This window comes from Psittacula echo, assembly GCF_963264785.1.
Source record: "Psittacula echo genome assembly, chromosome: 6".
NCBI classification, from domain to species: domain Eukaryota; kingdom Metazoa; phylum Chordata; class Aves; order Psittaciformes; family Psittacidae; genus Psittacula; species Psittacula echo.
In genome coordinates, this window is record NC_137743.1 from 64,466,734 (window position 1) to 64,492,324 (window position 25,591).

The window sequence follows — 25,591 nt, forward strand, 5'->3', positions numbered from 1 at the left end:
CCACACAAGATACTCTTTCTCATCTGAATGTTTCCATGGAGTTTGGTGGAAGAGGGATGCCACTTACGGATACATAAGGATTGAAAGTTCTTTATGTTGAAGGGATAAAGTATATGTACATTGCCACAGCAGTAATGTAGGTGGGAACTTTTATTCAAAGATAATAAAGAGAATTTATCACATGATGAGAACAGAGTGGGGAATGGAGAAAGGAGGAGTAAGAAGAGAGAGAGATTGAGATGATTTTTTTACTTGCTAACAAGACACCTCAAAACTACATATTTTCTCTTTCTGTAGCTTGGAATGGGTACACTGGGAAGCAGCATGCTGCATATGCTTGATGATGAGCTATGAACTGGCTTTAGAGACAGGAGAGGATGAGAATTAAATATTTCTGTGACAGAAAGTGCAACCTACTTGACATGATCCAAATAATGGTTCTAGGGAGGAACTATGGTGAATCTAAAAGTGTACAATCACTCAAGTTATTCAAACCTTTTAATTTTAAATTATTTACTTCTATTTTATCTTGATGGGCTTCCTATGAAAAATTTTCAGAACTTTGTTCCACAAAGGGTGGTATACCATATTTCTATGAATGTTGTGAGCTGTAATCCACTAATTATGTTCTACTATTCCAGTATTTACCTCACTGTAGAAAAACACCACAACCCAACAAAAAAACCCAAACCTCAAATCAGAATCAAATAACCCCCCAAAAAAACCAAAGAAACAACACAAACTTCCCTAAACCTTCTTATAACAAATAAGAATTTCCCGTAACCCAGCTTGTGTCCATTGCTTCTCATTATGACTTTGCACATCTGAGAAGATTCCTGGCTTTGTTTTCTATCCTCCAACTAAAATTAGTGGCATCTTGTGGAAATTGCCTTTAGGAAGCGCATAGTGAAAGAACACCTTTGCTACACAGTTTGCCTTAATGACATATACTTTTAACTACATGACCTACAATTATGTAAGCCCAGAATTAAGTAAAATTTAGAAAAATATTTATAAATTATAGAAGCAAGGGAAAAAATACATCTGCAGTCTTCTTCTAGCAAACTAATGCTTACTCTTAATTCAGGATCACTACATAATAGTAAAAGTACGTAAAAGTAGATTATGATAGTGAGACGAGAATATTATTTAAATCAAGAAAAAAAGCACAAAAGTTTGTCTCATAAAAGAAATGAATGAATTTTGTCAGTGTTAGAATTGGCATGGGAAGCACCTTGTGTGAAACAAACGAAAAAATGTGCCTATTTATGACAAGATTTTTTACAATATTTTTGAGTAAAATGAAGACTGTATTGGAAATTCAAGGTGAAGATTATTAGAAAACTATCATTTAAAGTGGCAAGTGTAAAGAAAAATTTGGATTTAAGTAAGCGTATGCAAAGAACAGACAGGCAGATGGAAAGAATCGGAGATGTCTGAGAAAGAGGTACAACTGAATCTTACTCTTAACAGTAATGAACAAATAAAGTTGAAGCAAGAGATGAAAGATCTCAGAGGAAAAGAAAATCACTCCCTTAACAAGCCAATTGCAGTCTTTCCTACTTTTCCTTAATTGCTACTGTGTAAGTGCAGCGGACTGAAGAATGCTTTTGTTAGTGAATTTTAACTCCAAAGAAAGCAAACTACTTTCTCACTTAACACAAGAACTATCTGTATAACACTTTGTGCTGGAAAAATTTCATGTTATTGGGTAGGAGTTTGCATCTTTGAAGGATAGAACTGTTAAGGAGGTTCAACTAGATGGTCTCAGGAAGTCCCTTGAAACCTCAATGATTTTGCACTTCTGTCCTACCTTTTAAAAAAATTAACTTTGTCAAAGTAGGAACAAAAGCATTTCTTATTCACGTAACAGCCTATTAAAAGTAAGCTACACTGTTGAATTAACAAAATACTGGAGTTACCAGGGCTCCTTTCATTCTGTTTCTCATCAGAAAGCAGGTATACGACAAAATATTTTTGAAGACAACATAGAAAAAAAGACATTATTTAACATACTTTATGATGAAATACAATAATTATCTGCCAAGCAATAGATCAGATGGCTGCATTTGTTTGAGAAGACCTGGTAAATATAGTAAATGCAAACGAACATGAAAGGAGAATAATTGGTTAATGTGGAACAATATCTTTGACTTTCACCAGATGCAGTGAAAAAAAAATTTTTGTTGTCCTTCCTGTTGCACAAATGAGATGTTATTGACCTTTATGTATTCTTTAACAATTTTAATTACAATATAAAATATAGTATGTATCTCATTCAAATTTCATCAAATTTTGATCTAAAGTAAGGATTTTCTTCAAGAAAACAGATCAGAACAAAAAGCATCAGTTTCGATTATGTAAGAAATTCCTTCAAAAGTTCTTTTCTAATTATAGAATTACAGTCTAAGAAAAATCTCAAAATACTAAAATATTTCCTGTATTATTTATGAACATCTGTACGGAAAGTCTTCTTACATATTCTTACATTTACAAAAGCTTGTAAATTTTTTAGTTGTTTTTCAGGAGACATAACAACTAGCTTCCAACACAGGCCAAAGAAGACTGAATTCAGATTCCAAGAAAAGATAATATTTCTTACACAATATCTTGTGCTATCTATATACACTTGGAGTGATTTATTTAATGTAATATATAGGGGTAAAAAATTATGCAAAAGTTTATATTGGAATTATATAAATATCTGTAGTTGTGACTATTCAGATCATAGCATTTTGGTGTATGCTTAACGTATTACAAGTAATGTTCAAAACTTTCTATGGGATATTTCTGAATGTATGTAGCTACAAACTAAGTAACAGAGTAAAGCACAGCTCTTTCCAAAACAATGTAAAAGGCAGATTCAAATTTTAAAACAACCATTTTTTAATCTCAGTTAAAAAAGCATCTAAAAATAGCTGAGTAATGTTTTCATGTTATTTCTGTAACATCAAAGCATAACTTCCAAATATTTAAAGCAATTAAGAAGTGAGTACAGGGTGAATATATATAAACTAGTTTTGCTGCTACTGGGATTCTCAGATGAGATTGTCTCTCCTTCTGACACTAAATAGACAATGTAGTGATTAGTATGTAGTGATTAGTCACACTGCAATCATTAAGGGTAGAAAAGGGGGAAATACTGTACCCATAATACAGATAAGGGGAGGAACTAGTGGTCCACCCCATCCAAGCTGAAGAAAGGTTATCCTATATGAAATAGAAATATATAGCCTGTTATTAGTTGTGAATCTGTAATGACAGACACTTGATGTTATGTTTTATAATTCAATCATATGAATATTTCCTACTAATGAAGTTTGGAATACTCATTATTGCTTTCCTGGTAAAGGAATCTGAGGAATAGCCTTTGAATTTTAGAGGACATCGAATACTCTAATTTAGTTTTACAAGTCATGAAATTGGACTGGAAATTTGAAATACAGTAAATGTTTAAAGCCATCAGCCAGAAATATGCATAAGGCATGCAAAACTGAAAGTGCAAGTGTATATTTCAGATTGTTTGCTGCCTTCTACTATTTCTCTAATAAATAAATCAAGCACAGCATGACATGCTTTATTTGTGGAATTAGACACAAATGCATGCTTTATTGTCACTTAATTCTCTAACTCAGCAAAGCACTGTATACTTAGTATTCTACATTTACAGGTAGCATACCAATTCAGAACTAGCGCAAAAGCATTATATTGCAAGTACTAAAAAGCTAAACAAAAAGCAATGGGTATATTCAAATCTCAGATTGCAGATGCCTCTGCTTAGAATGTACAGTAATGGAGATAAGAAGATAAACCCTAAGACAGAAATCTAAATAAAATTAAAGCAATTCTTTACTTTCCTTCCAGTATCTGAGTGGAGTTGTTTTTGAGGTTCACTATAGAAAGTATTAAAATTTCTCAGAATTCAGTTTATTAGCAGATATTTTAAATACTTTTAATATGTCAAAATTAACTTCTGTGCTCAAAGCATGCATAAACTATGGATCATTTGTACCCTATGTTGGTGCAAGTGATTTATATATCTTATATTCATTTTTGAAAGAGAATTTATCCCATTTATGAAACAGTTGTAACTACAGAGTAAAACTCTAGACTTGCAAGAATATAACTTAAAAAGTGAAGTATGTTTCATATTTAGGGATAACAGAATAGTTATCAGTATTTACTATGTAATATGCTGTACTCTTTCATTTCACCAGAATGCTAAAGTTATTTAAGAAAAAGGTTGATTTAAGGTAGCTGAGAATTTAGCAGATTGTTTTACAAAATGCATAGGACCTCTTATATTTTCAAGGCAAAATTTTAACATGGGAGTAAACATTAAAATGATAAATACATGCTGAATAAAAACTCAGCTTGTTTTGTCACAGCTCAGCGTAGGTATAGGCAATATAAGATAGAAAAGAGGGTTGATTTATTTTTACTTTTTACTGGCAGGTAAAAGAATCTGACTTTATGGATTTGTATGAAATGAACTCAGTTTCTGAGAAGACTGTAATTTGACTATAATCTTATCATGAGCTGGTCAATTATTTATTATTTGAATCTTTTTACTGTTTGTGAGTCATTCATAAAGTAATGTTACTATCTGGCAATGAGCTGTTGTGAATAATTGCCAAGTGCTTTGGAAAAACACTTTTTCATAAGTGCATGTAACTAATAGTAAAGATAAGTCCTACACAGTTGGCCAGTCAAATTTTCTAAGTGACTGGAATTAAGCACTTCATTGATTAACATTAATATTGGAGAACAGAGCTGAAATCGTTTTTTCTTTTCCAGGCTTGTCTGTGATTCCTATACAGTAAGTTGCTTATGAATTATTCATGTTGTATATCTGAGTTTCTATCATATGATTGGGCTTCTGGCATAATTTCATAGTTATTCAGTAAGAAATAAAGGAAAGCAGTAAATAGATTTTAAACTACAGGTACTTTTCTTTGAGCATAAATATTCTAAATCTTTTAAGTGGAAAATTTACTAAGGCAATCGTGTAAGGATACAGAAAAATGGAAGAAAACATTTGGCAGTCAATTTTGACATTATCTTTCTGTAAATTATATATATATATATATTTTTATTTTTTTTTTCTCAGTGTCATCTAAAAAGCGTTTCTTGTCCCTGTGTCTGGGACTCCAGCCTGGTCTGAGAGCCCTCCTGCAACTGAGCAGAACATTATTAAAAAAGGAAAGCTGACAGCAATTTCCTGACATTCCTTTTCAGAGAATCACATTTACCTGAATGTTCGTGAACAGTAAGTATAAAGAAAAAGTGGCTAAATCAAGTAATCATTCCAAAATTAAATGAAAATTTGTACATACTGTAGTACTTGACCAGCTCTTACCCTGCTGAATATCAATTCATGAATTTCAAATTATGAGAAAGCTATTAAAAGTCAATTTGCATATGAAATTGAAATTTATTATCTAGTAATAATTTTATTAATATCTAATAATAATTAGCAATATTTTTTCTGATGCATTCTGAAGTAGAGATATATAGCTTGATGAATACTATTTAAGGCCTCAATTTCACTTGATTAAGCTTAGATTTGTATCTAAATATTGTTGAGATGATATATTCCAGGCTATTCCACTGGTATATAATTGATTTGAAATTCATCAGCACATTGTTTCCTCTTATATTTCCATGAAGTAGCAAAAAAGCATTCTCTTGAAACATATTTTAATAACATGCATATAGAGTTAGTTTGTATTCAGTGGCTTTAAGGAACAGAAGGTATAAACAAATGAAAAAATAAGTTAAAATGCTTTCTTGAGTGAAATGAATAATAAGCAGGGCCACTAAGTTACTCAGAATAAGTAAGAATAACCTTATATACATTGTATTGAATATTAAATGGAGATCTGTTCAAATAAGAAAAGCATATACCTTACAAAATGAAGAATTTAATAGAGAAATCAAGTAACTTAATCTGTTTTTAAAGTCAGCCAAACTCAGAAATAGATTTAAACCACTAAGAAGTATGAAAGTATCTCTGGTACCATCTGGTAAAATTCAGCTGGGTTTGACCCAAGGTGGTTCTCAAATGCAAAGAAAAATGAAGGATTTCCACTGGTAACAGAAAATATCTTTATTAACTAATGCTAGATTAGATTCCTGTATCAATACTGTGATATGTTTATCAGTAAAATATTACTAAAATCTTGTCACATTTTATTCATTGTTAAGAGTCTGTTAAGAGAGTTCATAGGTGGTAATTTCAGTGCCTGAGATTGGCTAGAACACTCCTGAGATTGGCTAGAAAGTAAAGTAACCTTAATGAATATAACTTCTATGTGATACTGCATATGGATTTATGTGAATTGATGAAGCTTTTTGCTTATCTGTTAGTAAAAGATATGCAATAGATAAAAAGATAGTGCAGCCTTTCTGCATGGACTTTTCATTCCTTATTCTGCATGCATGTATTCTTTCTATGCATGCATAGTTTCAGATTCTTTCATGTTGTCTTACCCTCATGCCTTCAAATCGTGACAAAGCTCTTAGAGGTCTCAAAGCTCTTAGTGTCCTAAGGGACTTAATGGCACCAAGTTCAGAGTAACCCAATGCATTTGCTGTTAAGCTAACCAAAGAGACCTATATGAAAACAGGAAAGTAAAAATTATTATACTGTACATACTACTTTACATACCATAGATGTGAGATATAAACTTCTTTAGAAGAATCTAATTTTGGACCACTTTCTTCAGGAATAGGAAGTCTTTTAAATAAAAAAAAAAAAGAAAGTAATATGAAAGAAGAGCAGGAAGATAAACAAGCAAACAAAAATGTCATAAGGTAACAATATCTGTAAAAATTAATACTTCTGATTTTTTTATTTTGCTAGTGATTTGAGGGCATTTAAAAACACAGAAAGCAAATTACATTAATCTCTCCTTTTTACTAATTTAGGTATTGCTGTCACTTTTTCTTTGTTTTACAATGATGTTGGGATCAGTAATTATAGCTGGTAATGAGCATTTGATTGCCCACAACTGAAATGGAAATGGTTGAGGCCTGTTCTGAATTAACAGATGGGTCGCTGAGCATCATTGCTCCTTTGGAAATTGGTAGAAAGGACTAATTTGTCTATATTAAGTTACCCTAATGTTTTTACCTGACTGCTGAGTTTATATGCTCTACAGGCTGACATTAACCTTGGTTATGCTGTTTCTTAAAGACTTTACAAGAACAGTTACATAGGTGGCAGAACTCCACAGGTCTTTATTATGTCCCCACATTACTTTAGTGCAAATACCATATTCTCTACATTTGCATAGACGCTATGGTTGTACAGCAAGTAATTAAAAAAAAAATCAGATTAAAAAAATACAAAAGTCACATCTAGGAAATATACTACATACATCGACAATCAGGAAGTCCAGCCAGCACCAGGCATTAGTAAAGTATGTTTGATAGCCATAGGCCACCCACTTCAGCAGCATCTCCAGAATGAAGATGTAAGTAAACACCTTGTCAGCATATTCCAGCATGGTCTTGATAGTTTTACGCTGTTCAATATATATGTCTTCAAAAGCCTGTAAATAAAAATATTCAAACATATTTGTTATTCCCTTTTTCTACTGCACATACTTCAGGTTGCAAAAAAAAAAAAAAAAAAAAAAAAACGAAAAAACCCAGACCAACCAACCAACCAAAAAAAAGAATCATTCTTTCTTCAAGAAAAAGTGTGAGTGTCACTTTTATCTGATGGGTTTTTTTTCTGTTAACTCAGTATATACTTCTTTTTCCCTGACAGAACTATGTTTTCCAGCTTGCAGGAGGAAGAAGCAGATATTGCAGAGCAACCACTACCCTGATCAGAGATTTTTATTTATTTAATTATTGCTGATTATGAATTATTTTTCTCAAGATCATTTTCAGTACTTACAAACAGCACTGATTCTGCAGAGCGGTGTGCCTAAATTGAATTCTGCAGAGATCATATGGTTTGTATATAGGTAAATCTCATTTAAAAATCCAGGGCCATAGCTTTAAAATTTTCAGGACAATGTAAATGTAAATACAATTGACTATTCATTTTTTAAGTCCTGCTGCTTTTTGGAAATTTTAATATATAAATCATAAAAGAGTACTTTCTTTCTTTAAAAAATATTTATCTATCTAACTCAAATACTCGCTTCACTGTATTATCCACATTTAATGAGATACATAAAATTTCTGAGCCCCTTTCAATGTTATTTACCCTTTTTGTGTGATTTCAATTTTGTACATTTGAAAAAACATATAGCTTCTGAGTTTCAGAGATTCTTCCTGTCCTCCAAGAAGTTTTTCCTTTAATTTCTTGTAAATTTTAATTATGCTATTATTTCTTATGAAGAATGACAGATTTTATAGGGTTGAAAGAACTGGAATGGTCTGCTTTCTTGCAGATTTGTATATATGTTGTTCCTAACATTTGTTTTTACCCAGCCTGCTTTTGAATCACTTTACATCTGTCAGTTCAAATAATTAGTGCTTGTCTATCAGTCATCAAATTAACATTGGTGTATCAGTAATTTTGGATACTTAGTTCAGGCACTATAGTACTTGACACTCCTAGTAATCACCAACAACTTTAGCTCACAAAACTGAGAAGAGCGCACACAGAAGCTAAGCTAGCAGTACTCCTGGCAGCTACACGTGTCTGCCCCCTCCCTGAATGCCCCTAGGGCAAGGGTTTGCCGGCAGCCTGCAATGCCCCTGTGTCTGCCAGATTTCCTGGCTGTAAGGACAGTGAGAATTGTCTGGAGTTTAGCCTTGGGGTTAACACTCGGATATAATACTTGCAGGTCCAAACAGACCTTTTCACTACCACAAAAAAGAATGAAGGCAGAGCAGGGTCTCACATCTCCAGAGGCTTGGGCTAATTAATCCCTGGTCTCTGCAACGTTTTCACAAAATAAATATTCTGTGGACGACACACACCTTAGGTTCACAAGCATGAGATGTGAACACCTCGGGATCTCATCTCAACATTCTTTTAAGTACAACGATGGAAATTCACCTATATCAGATCTGTTGCCAGTAATTTTCTCTCATTTAAACTCTTGTCACTAAAGGTTTTCTCCACTTTGTAGCATTAATCAAAATTCAATAGTGTGGATATGAGTCTTTCGTTATTTCAAGGGATTTAGATCCCACAGAAGGTGTCACATGGCTTTGAGTAAAAGTTGCTTATTTGATGATTGTGTTGATGTTAGAACAAACAAAAGCAGAATGATTCTTAAATATTTAACCAAAACTAATGATGTATAAAATCATGAACTGCTAACCACTAAGGTGCTTTAAAGTGTTGGGAATGGTCTAAAGAGTTTGGAATAGAATTTTGCAACACAATTTTTTCATGATGCAGGAACTTGAGTAATTTACCAAAGGGTAATTGCTAGATGCTAGATATACTTTACATTATCTTAGGACAAGTAGTCTGCTTAAGAAACTTCAGCTTGGTATGTATCCAGGCTCACATTTATTTTACAGTTCATCTCCAATTTCCTTATTCTTTATCATTATTTGCATTTGTGAAAAAATAAATTGTTGATAGATTGATTTTTTTTTTCTTTTATGAATATAGATTTATACTATGGTTGGCTTTTTTTTTTTTTTTTATTCTGCCCTCACATACTTGTTAAACTTCAAGCAAATTAATGTTTTTACAGATATACCTTCAGTCTACATGAGTATGAGTCAGTAGAAGCTGAATTGGAAGCATAAATAATAAACTCCTATTCTTAGAACAGAATATCATAAACACAGTCTTAACCTTAGTGTTCTAGCACATAATATTTATAAGCCGGCTCTGGCTCTTGCAAGGTATTGTGAGCTGTTTATGCCGTTACAGTTACTTCCAAACTTCTTTTTTCATTAGTGACAGTACTTTCCCCTGAGTTGAATCAGTAACTAGGGAGCAAACTAAAAAAGTTAAATATATTCTCTTCTTCACATGTTGTCCCTTTCCCTGCTTCAGGTGTATCACCATCACTTTCAGCAACTGAGTTCAGCTCTCCGTAACCAATTATGTCTATACTTTATTCAACATATTGCTGAGAAGAGACTTTTTTTCTACCATTCTTTCAAAAGCCTGACTAAAATTCAGCTCTGTCACTCGAAGACATGGAATTTTGTGTTCTTTCTGGTGGAGAAAAATAAGTTCAAACAATGTTTGATGAGACAACTTTTAAGAACTTTACTGACAACATTATGACCGTTCATGTTTTACTTACCAGAGCTCCACTACTGAGGAGAATCATAAACACAATGAAGGTCTCAAACCAGTTGTGTTCAACAATCCTGAAGCAGGTTTTTCTAAGGTTCCACCACTGCTTTCCTCTCCCTTCTTCTACACTTACTTGACAGCACTTGAACCTTCGTACACAGCCTTTACAGCAGTGTGCATATTGAGGGAGGAAAAAAAAGAAATAGATTTTGTTGGATTGCGTTAATTTTGGTCATGCATTCTGTTAATGATACGATGCTACCTTTCCAGAAGCTGTGCTATTTAGTAAAAACCCAATAGATTTTGACATAGATGACTCTCTTTCTTTTTCTCCAAAGAAAATAAATGCCCACCCCCCCCAAAAAAAACCCCAACAAAACCCCCCAAAACCAAACCAAAACCCTCCAAATCTCAAAACACTAAGAAAATTGGATTTTACAATTATATGAAAAAGTGAGAAGAAAGTGTTTCTCTTTTATCAAGAACTAAGTGCTCAGTACAGAGCACACAAAAAGGTAAAAATCCATGGAACATAAAGCCAAATTGCAAAATACCAAGTATCAGTAAAAATATACAAACTCATTCAAATGTATACTAGGTTTATATTGTAAGATACGGGCAAGTGTTACTAAATTGTACCTTCTTTTGGGAGGGGGTACTAAATTCAGACAATGTTGCATTTATTATATGAAAAAAATGTAAGCCTCTAAGTCCTGAGCTTTTCAGTACCAGCAAATTCTCTAATTTGTGCACTTAATTTATTTATACTTTTATGATTAGGTCCTGACATGATTTTTGACAGTAACATTTATTTTCCAAATGCTAAATCTAACTTCTGCTTACAGATATCAAAAATACCATTTGTATACTTACATCATTTTTTTATACCCATTCCTTTCCCCACCTCCTTCACATGCATACATCCATAAAGTTTCTCACAAGCAAATATCTTTGTAAATTAAGTTTATGACCAGATCGATATTTAATGTATTTTTGTAAAAGGGCCAATAGAAGGCATCATTAAAGATGAATGAGTCCACCAGTTGAGACTACTCTTGCTCCAGGTAGCACACAAAGTCTCTGCCTTCTCTTTTTGCCAATTTGTAGGTTGTTCGTTTAGTATTTTGCACAAGACCATCCAGGTGCAGTTTTTCTTCGCCACTCAGCAGCTTTTTCAGTACTGTATGCTTTATAAAGCACTTTGATAGATAACTATGAAGAATGGTATATAGAGAGATTGTAACTAAACTCAGAAAGTATAGTAGTTCATGCTAAAATAAATCTTTCACTAATATATTTATCTTATTTAAAAAATAATGATAAATTTCTGATAAAACCTTTTCTTACTAATTTATCTGATATATAGTATAATTGTGGTACCATTATCTATGTAGTAAATTATGGTCTACAAGTGCTACTGCTGCTAATCATAGTTTAAACAGTAACAAAAGAATAACTCAGTACATAAATATTAATATTTATTTTAAATAGATAATTATTCCATATTTCATTAATAAGTATTATTAGCATTTTTGTTCCAAACACCTTCTGTGAAGCAGGCCTCTGGCTCCTGGGCTTCTTCAGGTTCAGCTTCTGGTTGCTCTTCTGCAGGAAGTCCGATATCAACTGTGCTGCCTTCAGAAGAACTAGATGAATTTAACTTCTGTTAAAAAACCAGAAGATAAAAAAGAAAGGAAAAAAAAAAAGAAAGCATGACAGTTGCACCATAAATATTTTTAGGGCAAATATTTGTTGTTTTCAGAATAAGTAAATAATTCTGCCATATTTTTTAATTGAATTTTGAATTTTGAATTCAACATAAGTAATTTGCTGATAATCATATATGAAATTTGTATGATCTTTGGGTTTGCTTCTGAATTGTATGGATCCACTAAATAAAAGGTGTCTCAATGATAGATAAGGCTTTAAAAAATATTCTTAAACCAAAAAATATTAATGATAATGCTAAGCCTGCAAAGATCTATGACCACAACTAGCCATATTAATATACTTTGGCTAACATTTATCAGAGAAAGAAATATTAATGCTTCAGGTATTTTTTGGGAAATGGGAACAACGCTATCTCTGAAATAGGTTGCCATGGGGAGAGGCTGTTTTGTACAGGTTTCCTTTCTCGAGAGGATCTAAAGATTGCACTTCAGGGTTTTGTCAAGAACACTAGAAGGCTTATGCACACTGAACTGACAGCAATACAGAATCCAGCTAGCCTAAAATCAGGTATCTTATGTACTGTTAACAATACAACAGAGGCAGGGGAAGATGAGCTATGCCACAAAGCAACTGAATTGCTACCAGAATGGAAGTTAACTAGTTTAAGGTTGACGTTCCCGAAGTCAGAAAACTAATTTTGGTAAGTGTCTGGAAAGGTAATTTTCTTGTTTGAGTAAAATGTCAACAAACTAAGTTGCTGAGGGAACAGTTGGTTTGCAAATTATGTTATCAAATAAAGTTAAATTATTTTGTCAAAAGAGCCACAGACTAAAGGTCACATAAGGGAAGATTTATAGCCTTAATATACTTTTTCTAAACAACACACAGCTCTCAGCAAGGCTATCTATACCCTGCTTTGGCTACATATTTTCACAACTAAGTGAATTTGAATATATGGAAGAGTCCATGGATCAGACTTCTTTTTATGAGAATCTAGGTCTAGCAGAGCTGACAGTTTTAAAATCTAAAAGAATTCCAGTGTCTAAAGGAGTGGCAGAGAGATGAATGACACTCTTAATGGGACTCATGTTACAGGAGGCAAACAAAATTTTCCAGAATCAGACTGTAGCTAAGGCACTCTCCTGCTCTATCAGTTGTTACAACTGCCATAGGGACCACAAAGCAGTCCTTATGGGTTAGTTCTGTTTCCCATTGCCTGGCCTCTCCTCTTGGAGACTCATTTTAAATGCTTACTCACACTTCTGTTCATCAAGAATTAAACCCTCCTTTCTACACTCATTTATGTACAAAAGAAGTGTTAAAATAACAAAAGATCAAGAATTGCAAGCACTGGGAGATAAAAAAAAAAAAGAAAAATACTCAAAGATCAGAGAGAAATGCACAAAATATCTCAATACCTCTTTACTTTCTTCCAGGTCTGATTCACTGCTAAATTCCTCTGTGTTTAGATTTTCAAAGTCAGATTCACCCACAGCAATGGGCACTGTCACAGTGAGACTTGGGTTGTTTATGAATGACATGTAATCACTTTCGTCAATTATGTACTTTTCCACACTGCTACCTGTGCCTATGCCACTAGTTGTTCCATTCACATCTTTAATATAGTCATGGTCCTTGCTTAGTTCCACAGTTGTGTGGTTAGAAATACAGCTATTTTTATTGTTCAAATCTTCAAGTGGTTTGATTTCATCTAAAGCTTTTTGTTTTTTAACAAAAGCTTTTTGGATGAATTCGCGTGCTTTTCTTTTCACATAATCTATGCCCTTCTGCATTCTCGCTACAGCAATTTGGAGATTATTCATTTCATTGTCATCATCTGTCACAGCAAGGTTGTCTGCACTAAATGAGCTCAAGAGTAAGGCCAAAAATAGGTTCAGTACCTGCAGAAAGATAAAAAAAAAAGGATGTTCTAGACTTTATCCCAACAAAGAACATTTATTTTATTAAAAATTGTGATATTAGTGACATCAAAGACTGAAATCCCAATAATTCAACATAACCAAAGAAAAGTATCCTAAAATTTTTTTCTCTTCTTCATAAAAAATTGAGCTTTTAAAATTTTGCTTAGATCCTCTTCACTATTCAAAAATATTCTTACAACTGTCAAATATCTGTAAATGTTTCTTTAAATACCCATGGTATATAAATATTTTGGTGCCAAATCTTATAATCTAAAAATGGAGATAACAGATTCACTATTCACCATGATTAAAAAATTTAATTTATCCTATTACACAGCAGAAATTAGATTATTTAGGTGACTAATTATATGGGATAAATAATAAAAAATCCACAGCAAATGGTTTATAAAGAGCCCATAAACTAACAGTATTTGAAACACAAAATATTTACAAAAAGCCAAATGACAAATTAAGAATGTAACTAAGTGCTCACTCTAACATTCTTAGGATTTTGATATTGCAGAATACTTTGTTCTCAATCCAAAATAGCTCTTAAGCTTAACTTTTAGCATCGCTTGAAACTGCCTGCTTAATTGCTTTGTTGAAGTAAAGCCAGCTTGCTTAGTTCCCTTCAGGACTGAGCCCACTCTACTGACAAATAATTTTTTGCTAATGCTTTGATTACATACCACAAGGTTTCCAATCACCATGACCATCATGAAGACCGTAAGACACATGGCTTGGCCTGCAACCTCCATACAGTCCCACATTGTTTCTATCCATTCTCCACACAGCACTCGGAATACAATCAAGAAAGAGTGGAAAAAATCCTGCATGTGCCAGCGTGGAAGTTCACAGTCACTGGAGATCTTGCAGACACATTCCTTGTAGCTTTTCCCAAACAGCTGCATCCCAACCACAGCAAAAATGAACACAATGATGGCCAGCACCAGGGTCAGATTCCCCAGAGCCCCCACTGAGTTGCCAATAATCTTAATCAGCATATTCAGAGTTGGCCAAGATTTTGCCAGTTTGAAAACTCTCAACTGGAAGAAAACAAAAATATTGTTAGGACAATGAGCAAGAAAGACACAAAGATGTTTTGAAGCTAATTTGTGGAAGGATATTGCTGCAAAATATGCCCTCACTATTACTGTTCAGAGGGTATCCTCTCGTCTAAAAGCATTAAGGTTCAGTCAACAAAATTCTTTGAAGTTAGAGCTTGATATCACCAAAGCATAGTTTTTACTGAAGGCAAAAAAAGCTACCAGATATATTAGACAGATTTTAAAATCTAGGGTTTATCTGTTAAAATCACCTGTGCCATTTTTTACGGGTATCTGTAGAGCAGATCCATTCCCGTAATGTCAATCAGAGCACAATACACCTAGTGAGCCTGTTTCTGCACAGCAGGATGTTTAAAGCATTAAATATAATACATTGGAAATAGTCCCAGCACACCTATTGCTATTTATTTATCTGGATCTCTATCAATTCTCATTGAAGACAGCAAAATACCACAAGTAATAAGAACTTGCACTAATGAAAGAGATATCAGGCTCAGTATCATGGCAAACATCAATCAAATATGTAAGGGAAAAAAAAATTAATTGAAAAATCAGTGCATTGATGTATATTTACCAATCTGAATGATCGAAGAACTGAGAGTCCTTCCACATCTGCAAGACCAAGCTCAACCAAGCTAAGGGTTACAATAAAACCGTCAAAAATATTCCAGCCTTCTTGGAAATAATAGTAAGGATCCATTGCAATTATCTTGAGAAACATTTCTGCTGTGAAGATTCCAGTGAAGACCTGAATCCAAAATGCAGTTTGTTATTCATTATGAAATACGATAGATATAGCTGCTGCTTGCTTTGAAATCAAGTTACATATCTGCAACATCTTTTCCAAAACTGATACTTTAAAATAGTTAAGTGTACTGTAGTGATTTATTATGCCCACCTTCCCTTACCAAGTGCTATACAAGCCAAGTATTTTTTTCAATTAACTAAATCTGGTACTAAAAAAACTACATAAATTTCTGCTTCATAACATTTATAATCCAATTTTAACTCTATTAGGATATGAACTTTCTCTTGTACTGTACAAACAATATCCCAAATTTGATTTTCACAACATAAACCAGAATGCTTTCCAAGAAATTATATGGTAGAGCATCTTTCTTGGTATCCTAATATACAGCATCACGAATGAGGCCAAATCTAAGAAGACCACAGAGGGGCACCTCCTTTGCTGGCATAACCTGCCATGATCCCATTCATTTCAACAGAGATACAATTATTTATACCAGCTGCGGATCAACTGAGATACAGCAATGTATGGAAGGAAAACTGAGGAACTTCTACCTGGGTGTTACCAGTAAGCTCAGTGAAGTTGACTGGCTCAATCATTTTGATTTCAGGATGGAAAGAGCATTTAAGAATGCATTTTAAACATGATATTGCTGGTAATGGTTTCCCATCATGGGATGCTATGCTGAATAAAATATGAATCATATTTAGGAGCCACCAAGGTAGTGACCCTGAGTAGCTTTGAGAGAAGTCTTAGGAGAATTTCTAGTAGGATAGGAATGTACTAAAGCCACTGTTGAAAGCCTGTCAGAGCCTTAGTCTGGCAGAAATGCTTTCTTTTTTGATTTTGATAACCCATTTTCAGGCAAGCTGAACAGAAAATGGGAGAGTCAAATAGAATAATCTAACTGGGATAATCAGGAGATGGACAAGAAGAGTCTGACTTCCTCTACCTAGTTACGCCAATGCTATATAACCAATGTAATAATGAAACTGTCTTTAAATATATTCCAGGTATAAACACTAGAGAGGAAAAGGTTACTATTTTTTAAGCTACAGGATTGGAACCACAGAGAAAGAGGTAGGAATGAATAAATACAGTTTGAAACACTGACTTAGGTTGCTAATGATCAGGGCAGTGACGTTCTTAAGGAGCTTTAAAATGGAACCACTGATGTAAACAAACCCCGAATGCCTCTATATTACAGAAGGGGTTTATGTCTTAGGCTACGCTCCAGCTTAAGACTGGAAGAGTATGATGCTTATAGCCAGGTTCTCTTGCACTGCCTTTGTAGTCAGATGTACACCAAGACTTATATGGCATTTTCTTGGTTGGAAAATGAATCTATAAAATGCTACGGTATAAGTTTTTACATTTTACTATGAAATTCATATTTGGAGCTATTTCAAGTATTTGAAAACCAGCTATACATTTATCTATTATTGCTCCCTTTAAATCCTGTAGTTATTTGCATGATCTGAGAGATGTTTTTCCTTATTAGAAAACAAGGATTATAAAAAAATCCTATTATAAGAAATCAATTCTTAAAATAAGAGACAAAGTAGGACTGCAGCTGTAGATACTTCCATGAGATCAAAGCTGTCAGTTCAACAGCATCAGAGTTACAAAAAATTAACTCTTGAATTTTTTAGTAATTTATCTTTTTGAATTAGAAGGAAGAAAATATAGTTGACAACATGAGGAAAAGTTATATTACTAATTATCTGATGACAAAAAATATAAAAAATAGAAGAGAATAAAGCACTGCAGGATATTCTTCATAGTTTTACATTGAGTATATAAAGAAAACAATCCACATAAAAGTCTTTTACAGAGGAAAGTTCTAGAAAGTCTCTTAAATGGTTCTTTTAACTATTAAACCTGTGCTTAGGAAATAGGGCAATAAAAAACACATTAATAACTTAAAGATTTGTATTGTATTGATTAAAAACTAACATGACATTTATTTGCATAGTGTCTTTTTCATGGAAGTAATGCAGTTCCTGGTCCACTAGTTAGACAAATTAACTTCTGTTTAAGATGGCATTTACTTAATGTAGCATTGGTGTAATTTTTTAACTTTTTAATTTGGCTTTGTAGAACACTGCAATATATTGCTTTTGCGGTATCCTAAGTTACATGAGCCAGGGTTGACAGTGAAATTTCCAAAAATGTTCTGATAGGTTTAGATTGGATAATAGCAAGTTTTTTTTTCACCAGAAGGGTGATCAGACATTGGAAGAGGCTTGCCAGGGAACTGGTGGAATCACTGTCCCTGGAACTGTTCAAAAAACATGTAGATGAGGCCCTTAGTGATATGGTTTAGTGGCAAACTTGGCAATCCTGGGTTAATGGTTGGACTTGATGATCTTAAAGGACTTTTCCAACCTAATTGATACTATGATTCTATGGTTCCTATCCTGAGGGCAATAAATGTCCAATAAATCTACTTTCTAAAGAGTGAAGAAAAAAAAAAAAAAAAGCTGTTAAAACTCCTTCTTTCAGTTCTTTTGAAAATACTATCTTCCAAATCATGAATATAAAACCCCAACAGACTTACCAAATTTCCAACTGAAAGTACATTATTGAATTCATCGGTCATCGGATAATGTTCCATTGCCATAAAGAGTGTATTTAAAACAATGCAAATTGTGATAGCCAGGTCAACAAATGGGTCCATTACAACTAAGTTGACGATATGTTTTACTTTCAACCAATGTGGACTGCAGTCCCAGATCAAGAAAATATTTGCAAATTTATACCAACATGGTGGGCATTTCTGTCTTGATTCTTCAAGTTCTGTGGGAAAAGAAAGTTCACACAGGTAACTATGTGATTGCTCTGCCATTCGTCAATCCTACATAAATTATACCAGTCAAATTGTCAGTCTTTACTGATGATGATTAACTTCCTTTTTACTGGGCTTTTGAAGAGAGTCTTTAGAAATTGCTATCAAATGTGTTTATTTTGTTCACAGCTTATCAATTAAGCACAACTTCTTTGTATTCCAGTCACTATGCTGATCAGTATCAATTTATGCATCAATTTGTATTATGTATTTAGTTGTTCCTTGATTACACTTCAGCATGTTCCTGTCACTGTTCTAGCATGTCAGCATTTTTATTTTGAAATTTGTGGTGTTTAGGTAAAAATTTTCAATATAATTTTCATTCCTTGCTCAAGAAAAAAATCCCCGTGTTTAACAACAAGAATAGCACTTCCTTAAAGAGTAACTGAATAAATATAACTGCTGGAAATACATATTTTAACAATGATTGCATATCTTTGAAAAATGTTCAGTGGTCTTACTGTGTCCAATAACATAATTTTAATTACATAGGCATTTACTCAGTTATGACCATCAAACATATCTCTGTAGTCCTGATGACCACATGAGATAGATGGTGGCAAAACAATGAGATGGAAATGCTTACTTATGTAATAACCTTAATGAATAAAGAGGTTTGAGTTTGCTAATAGATACGCGTCAGAGCTGGTATCTGTCAAATAAGATATTTTATGTCAGTTTTAAAGTTTCAACTCAAATTTACAAAAATTCTTTGGAAAAAACAGGTATTAAATATTAATCTCTGCATAGTACACACCTTCCACAGTGTTTGTGAGGATGCTAGCAATACTCATGGCTCTTTCCCTTAAAGCTGGATCTTCCAGGTAATCCATAGAAACATGAAAAGAGCCTGATATTCTCTTCCTCATTTCTGTTTCTGTAGTAGTGCCCTAAACAGAGAACAATAATATGTGAGACCATGCTAGAGAAATGAGACAAGCAAATACTATATATAACCCTGTTATTAATGTCTTAGCTTGGATACGTGCTTCATGCACTTCAACTTTTATCATGTCAGACTTTTATTACTTTTTAGTACCTTTTAAGTAATTTTAAAGAGATATGAGGTAATAGTTACCTACTGTTCAAGAGTGAACAGGAGTTTATGTATTTAACTTTCGTATTTCTTTCCTTAAGCTATGACAAATAATTTTAAAAAATTGTCAAAATGTTATATAAATTTTTTTGCAAAGTAATTTTTTTTTTCTGTGCTCCTGCTGACAGAATATTGTGTTTTGTAACATAATAGTCTTTTCCCCTAGGCAAACTGTAGCAAGTAAGAAAAGTCTGACTTCCTCATGCCTCCTCATGCTAGTATTTTTTTAGTAATGTGTGTTGACAACTTTGAACTGAGCAAGAATTCTTCCCAAGACATCTTTTCTTGTATATGGTAAGAGAATGGCAGCAATATGCGCTGCACATATGTTCACACAGACATTTGTATATTTGGAAGTATGTATTAATATGTCATCTTCCAATTAACTGTTTGTTATCTACACTACAGAACTCCACCAGCAATGGATGGAAAATATATAAGAATGAGAAATATATGATAACAAAAAATGGACAACTTCCTTACATTTTTAACTGGGATGATAATGAAGAATGGTATCAAAATTAACTGATAATGCTAATTTTGATAAAGTGGTAATAGCAGCATCATAGTGATTGCAGTTATCCAATAAAATTTCTGTATACTCTTTAATTTTATGGTAGCTATGATTTTTCAGACCATAGCCAGATGCACCTTTAGATCAGCGAAAGTATAGCACAGTAATACAGTAAAACATACCGGTACTATGGATGTGTAAGTTCACATTTTATTACTTAGAAACTGCAAATTGAATTTATTTGTGAATATTTTTAGGTAAGTAAATGCTTAGGTTGCCAACCTATCTTAGCTGTTTTATTTATTAAAGATTTTACATGATGCAGGAGCATTCACAGCTTGACCAACCAGGAAGCATTGCCAAGGGTTCCATTCTGTAGAAAACACTGGCTGGTGCAGTAAGAAAAGGCCACGATGCCCAAGCTATTTAAAACTTTCTTACATTGTCATCAGTAGCTGGTTTATCTATTATCACCTCTGGCAGAAGCTGTCCAACAGGCGACGTAGGAACAGATGGTCCACCAACCAGGGAAACCACGCCATTGCAATCCACAGTGCTATGCATCTTCCCATTCACTGGAAACACTGCCAGCATCCTGGATGACCTACTGGCCTGACTAATATTACTGTTGCGTCGTTCACCATGTCTGCGTGGCACAAAGAGAGAATCTCTTCTGCTATCATTGTCTTCAAAAGTGCTGTGCTCATCATCAGCAAAGTCATTTTCAGATCCTATATCCTTTGCTCTACCTCTGAAGCTGAAAAGACTTGTTCTGCTGTTGCGTCTTGGAGAAAACAGGGAGCCTCGAATGCTCAGCAAAGACTGCAAGCAAGCAAAATTTGTGATTGTTATGTGAAACCTTCATATTTAGCATTGTTATTAGTATAGCATAGGGGTTTGTGGTTTTTTTTTAGAAAAGTTAAATGCTGCTGTGAAATTTATTTTATTACATATATATATATTGCAGATAGAAATAACACTTAATGGATTCTTAAGAAAAAAACAATTTTGAACATTCCTTTCTCCTAACGTCAGATAGAATTGCTAAGTAAAGTAGTTGCACAATGCCCATAATGAAAAAAAAGGAGTTTATACATGCACATTCTTTCATTTATGCAGCTTCCTGGACATACTACACCAACCTTCAGGCATCACTGAAACAAGGAGGAAAATATGAAGCTATCATAGAATCATAGAATCATAATAAATATACCATTAACATTTTAATAAAGTCTAGATAAGATGTAATCATTCTTAAAAAACCCCACAGAAGCAATCAGAGAATATTTTAATATGCTTTTTAAACAATTCTGGGGGTTGGAAGTAGATGATCTTAAGGTCCTTTACAACCCTAACTATTCTATGATTCTAAGAATAGAGATATGAGGTACATTTAACTCTCTGTGGTTGTTTACAAGATAATCTAGCAGCTACAACACCTCTCAAGCATTAGCAATAATGATAAAGTTTAATGAAAATATTAGGGTTTCCTTTCTTTAAGAACTATGGTCATATTACAGTACCAAGAAGACTAAAGTAGTTTTGCAACAGTCTATGATGCTTTAAACGTATGATTCAATTAAAAATAACTATATGCAATACCTGATGTGGAGAAGAATACTTCTTTTCATATGTCAGTCTGTTGCCTTCAATAGATAACCTGAAACCTTTCCGTCTGATGCTGTCTTCTGATTCAGATTTGTGAAGTTCATCTTCATCTTTTTCCTCTCCTCCTGACTGTTCTTTCTGTTTTCTTTTTTTCCTTCTATTTCTCCGCTCCTTTGCACTCTTTGAGCTCAATTTTGATGCCACTGAGGAGCTTTCTGAGAGCCCTCCTGCTTCTCCCCCAGCACTGGGCTCCCTGGACTCTGCAGATGCTGTAACTGCTGCCGCTGCCACTGCTGCCGCCTGCCATGTTGTACAATGAATTTGTGTCACTGAGCAAACCATGACATGATGGATTTTTTTTAATTTACTTACACAAAATTTCTGGATCTCAACATTTTCCATAGGATATCCTCTCCCTATTTTTTATTATTCAGTTGACTCAAGGCATGTATTGGTCACAGCTTTCTTCCGTCTTTCATGAGCAGTTTTTAAATGCTGAAGTCTAACAGACTCAATGACACTAGACTAAGACAAACATAATGAATAATGTATACCTAGTTTTGAATGTTCCTTCTTGATTATGGTCAGACAGCTCACAGTAATACATCTTTAGTGCAGAATAGAATATCTATGAGTTAGCTCTGTTACTGAAAGCCTGTCAGGGTGTTTTATAACTTCAAATTCAAAGAGAAGAGGGTGAATACCTCTAGTAAAGTTACTTCCATATACTTCTGCATTACTACACCGTAAATTATACCTGAGCTGCTTCTTGTTGCTTCTTCAGTTGTTCTAGCATCTGTTGAAATTCTGCTTCTTTCTGCTCTGCTTCTTCCATGGTTGCTTGATTCTGTTCTTCATATGCCATGGCAACCACAGCCAGGATCAAGTTGATCAGGTAGAAAGAACCCAGAAAAATCACGAGAACAAAAAATATCATGTATGTTTTCCCAGCAGCACGCAGTGTCTGGAAATAAGAATACATTTATAAGCAAGAATAGGTTAACAAAATTTTTGGTTTTCCTATTGTTAAAATTAAGATAACATAAGAAAATTGATGTTAGGCCTCTTGCATTATTGGTACAAACATATTTAGTTTATATTGCATTAAAAAATTCTCACCAATTGATAAAGGTTTTCCCAGAAGTCTTGAGTCATCAAGCGAAATAATGACAAGAATGCCCAGCTGAATGTGTCAAAACTTGTGTAGCCATAATTGGGGTTTCTACCAGCTTTCACACATGTATATCCTTCTGGGCACTGCCTATAAAGACAAACTTGTTTTTAACATACATAGTTATTTTAATATTGTCATCTGGAATGCCCAGGAGAAGATTAGGATTAAAAGAGGATTTTTCTGTAGAAATAATAGCAGTCATGATTTTCATAGGAAATTATTTTGAAGGACACTAGAAAAATTAAGCAGGAATGGTACACAAGAATTAGTCTAAAAAGTTTAGTCTAAGCTTCTAAAACACAATATTCCAAAAATTTTAAAAATTATTTATACTGTAACATTAATGTCAATGTCAGTGTTTTCAACTGTCTGCACCCGTTAGTACACATATACGCAGCCGGAACCGCAAAATAACGTGTTTTCCAGCTGCCGTGTCTGTTACTTCTCACCCAGGCAGGAGGTACACTAATACCAAATTACTGATTCATTCATGCAAGCACTAAGCTCATCTAATCAATCCACTGAGCTCTAACCAGGAACCCAAATCCTCAGTGTGGTGTAAAATCCTAGCATTTCTTAGGTGAAGAAAGTGATCACTCAAAATATAGCTGCCTCCTCCTCCAACTGTACATCTAAGGGACCTAACTTGTACACAGTGCAATAATTTGACAAAATTTGGTCTTACCCAGCATCAGAACTATTTCCACAAAGCAGAGCATCATTTTGCCCTTCCAGAAAATAAAAGTGACCTGTTTAGAAAAAAATTTAAAAAAAATTATAGAATTCTGAATATGAAAGTTTTCTTACAGCTTTATGAAATAAATAGTCCTGCTCTAAAAGTGTTAAGGTGAATACGGATACAATTATATCAAGCAGTATAATTTTTTCAGCAAGACCATATCTTTAGAGTAAATGGCAGTGTGAATTGCAGTAAGTACTATTGCTCACAGCACTTATTGTTAAAATGCCAAAATGTACTGAAAATCCTGTCAAATGCTTCTAGATGTAGATGAAATGTACAAGTCTCCCTTCAGTCTGATCACTGAACTAAATCACACTTTGGGAAATTGTATTGTACAGGTGTTTATTATAATAATTAAACTGTATATGAGAAAAACATACTAATAATGTATTTCAAAATTTCTGATCACTATTCCAGTTTGTCACCTAAAAACACTAGTACCCTGGCCAGCTGCATCTCTCCATCCCATGAGGAAAATTCATCATTTGGAAAAATTAGGTTTTAAGCTGTATGTAGACCTTGTTCTGACACTCTATGAAAGACTCAGTTTCAGTGTCTAATAATACGTCTGTTTCTTGCTGGGTACAGTCTTCTGTACTGTGCAACTTACACAACCCTATGTGTTGCCACTGCCATTTCAGGCTGGTATGCATTGCAGAACTGCACTGTGCTGAAACACAAGCTGAAAGTAGTAAAGTTAGCTGACATGATGCTGACTACAGCTGACCTTTATGAAGCAAATCATATTCTGCATTATGTCAGCTAATCATGATTAAAACATACTGGAACATAACAGCTGGTTAGGAAGAACACAAACCTAACTTGATATAGTTTACATTGAGCAGTCAGTTGCGATCAGCAATGAATCAACCGAGCTGTACCACTGAAATAGGGTCTGTATTCAAGTTCTATGGTTCAGAGATGTCCCTTGCAAGCATGCTGTACTTGCCAGCTCCGTAGGAAAGAATGGCCACCCAGGCTTTCTCTGAGTGCACTGACATAGCCATGACAAATGCTCAAAACATCATGACATGAAAATTTTTGTAACACCAAAATCTGAGCAGTATGAGCATGTGTCCCTAACTAGTCGCAAAACTCCGAATTGTATTTTACCAAAGTAATGTGAAAAGTCTTCCACTACATCAAATGTATATGTTTATTCCCCATTATATGATTGGGAAATGGGAAAAAGTAGGTGAATTACCACAAGGGAATTTACAGTTGCTTGGATAAACCTAGGGTAATGACTGAGAAGAATTGCTACAAAATAGGTTGTGAGATATTATTTCCCAGAAAACAAAATGCGAATGGCAAGCTTGCCAAGATGAAATTGTCTAGCATTGAGTTTATCAGATTCACTATCTCGGAAAAAGAAGTAAAAAAAAAAAGTGCTGGCTGACTGATGCCAGGAGTGCTTACATAAAGTTTCTCTAGTATTTCCAAAAATGAGCTCAGCGGCAAAATTAGGCCTTACATGCCTTTTTTGCATAGCATACACAACTACTGGCATAAAACCTCATAATTTCTACAAAACACAGTGCCATCATATTGCTCTGAACTGTAAGTCCTTTTTTATTGCCCTGTGACACAGCTGGTTTAAGTTCCATTTCTGTATTCTGTCTGTCCACCTGCAAAAAGAGAGCAAGAAGCTGTGAGAAGATAATTTTGTTCTTTGAAACTGATGGTAAGCAAGGAAAACCTAATTAACTTCATAATAAGACTCACAATTTCATTATAAATTTCATAATACATATGCAATCCTGTGTAAATATACCAAAGATTCAAGTAGCCATTCAATAAGGTACTTTCTGTAACTAATTAAATCCTGCTTTTTTTTTAGGGGACTTCAGGTTGTCTATAAATAAAATAAAATCATAGCTTGAGTTTATAGATTCTTTGTTACTAAGACAGGAAATTAAGTAATTAAGTTTGACCTTGAAGTCTAAGTCTTCATTAGGAGACTTTGC

At 33.9% G+C, this 25,591-nt stretch overlaps 1 protein-coding gene across 3 annotated transcripts in view; it reads right to left on the reverse strand.

Annotated features, from left to right (window-relative positions):
* LOC308222547 (sodium channel protein type 2 subunit alpha) overlaps positions 1–25,591 on the reverse strand; it is a gene marked incomplete at both ends in the record, with an annotated part of 422,596 nt that overhangs the window by 378,148 nt on the left and 18,857 nt on the right. Inside the window, 14 exons of one of the 3 annotated variants that reach the window (XM_080620732.1) lie at positions 6,493–6,615; positions 7,383–7,556; positions 10,242–10,396; positions 11,780–11,897; positions 13,324–13,806; positions 14,517–14,873; positions 15,469–15,642; positions 18,203–18,441; positions 19,248–19,380; positions 20,542–20,922; positions 21,703–22,008; positions 22,466–22,672; positions 22,828–22,969; positions 23,568–23,631. The exons of the other annotated variants lie outside the window; for them this stretch is intronic. Coding sequence (XP_080476858.1) covers positions 6,493–6,615; positions 7,383–7,556; positions 10,242–10,396; positions 11,780–11,897; positions 13,324–13,806; positions 14,517–14,873; positions 15,469–15,642; positions 18,203–18,441; positions 19,248–19,380; positions 20,542–20,922; positions 21,703–22,008; positions 22,466–22,672; positions 22,828–22,969; positions 23,568–23,631 — 3,056 coding nt within the window. The remainder of the gene's footprint in view (positions 1–6,492; positions 6,616–7,382; positions 7,557–10,241; positions 10,397–11,779; positions 11,898–13,323; positions 13,807–14,516; positions 14,874–15,468; positions 15,643–18,202; positions 18,442–19,247; positions 19,381–20,541; positions 20,923–21,702; positions 22,009–22,465; positions 22,673–22,827; positions 22,970–23,567; positions 23,632–25,591) is intronic. 3 annotated transcript variants of the gene reach the window in all.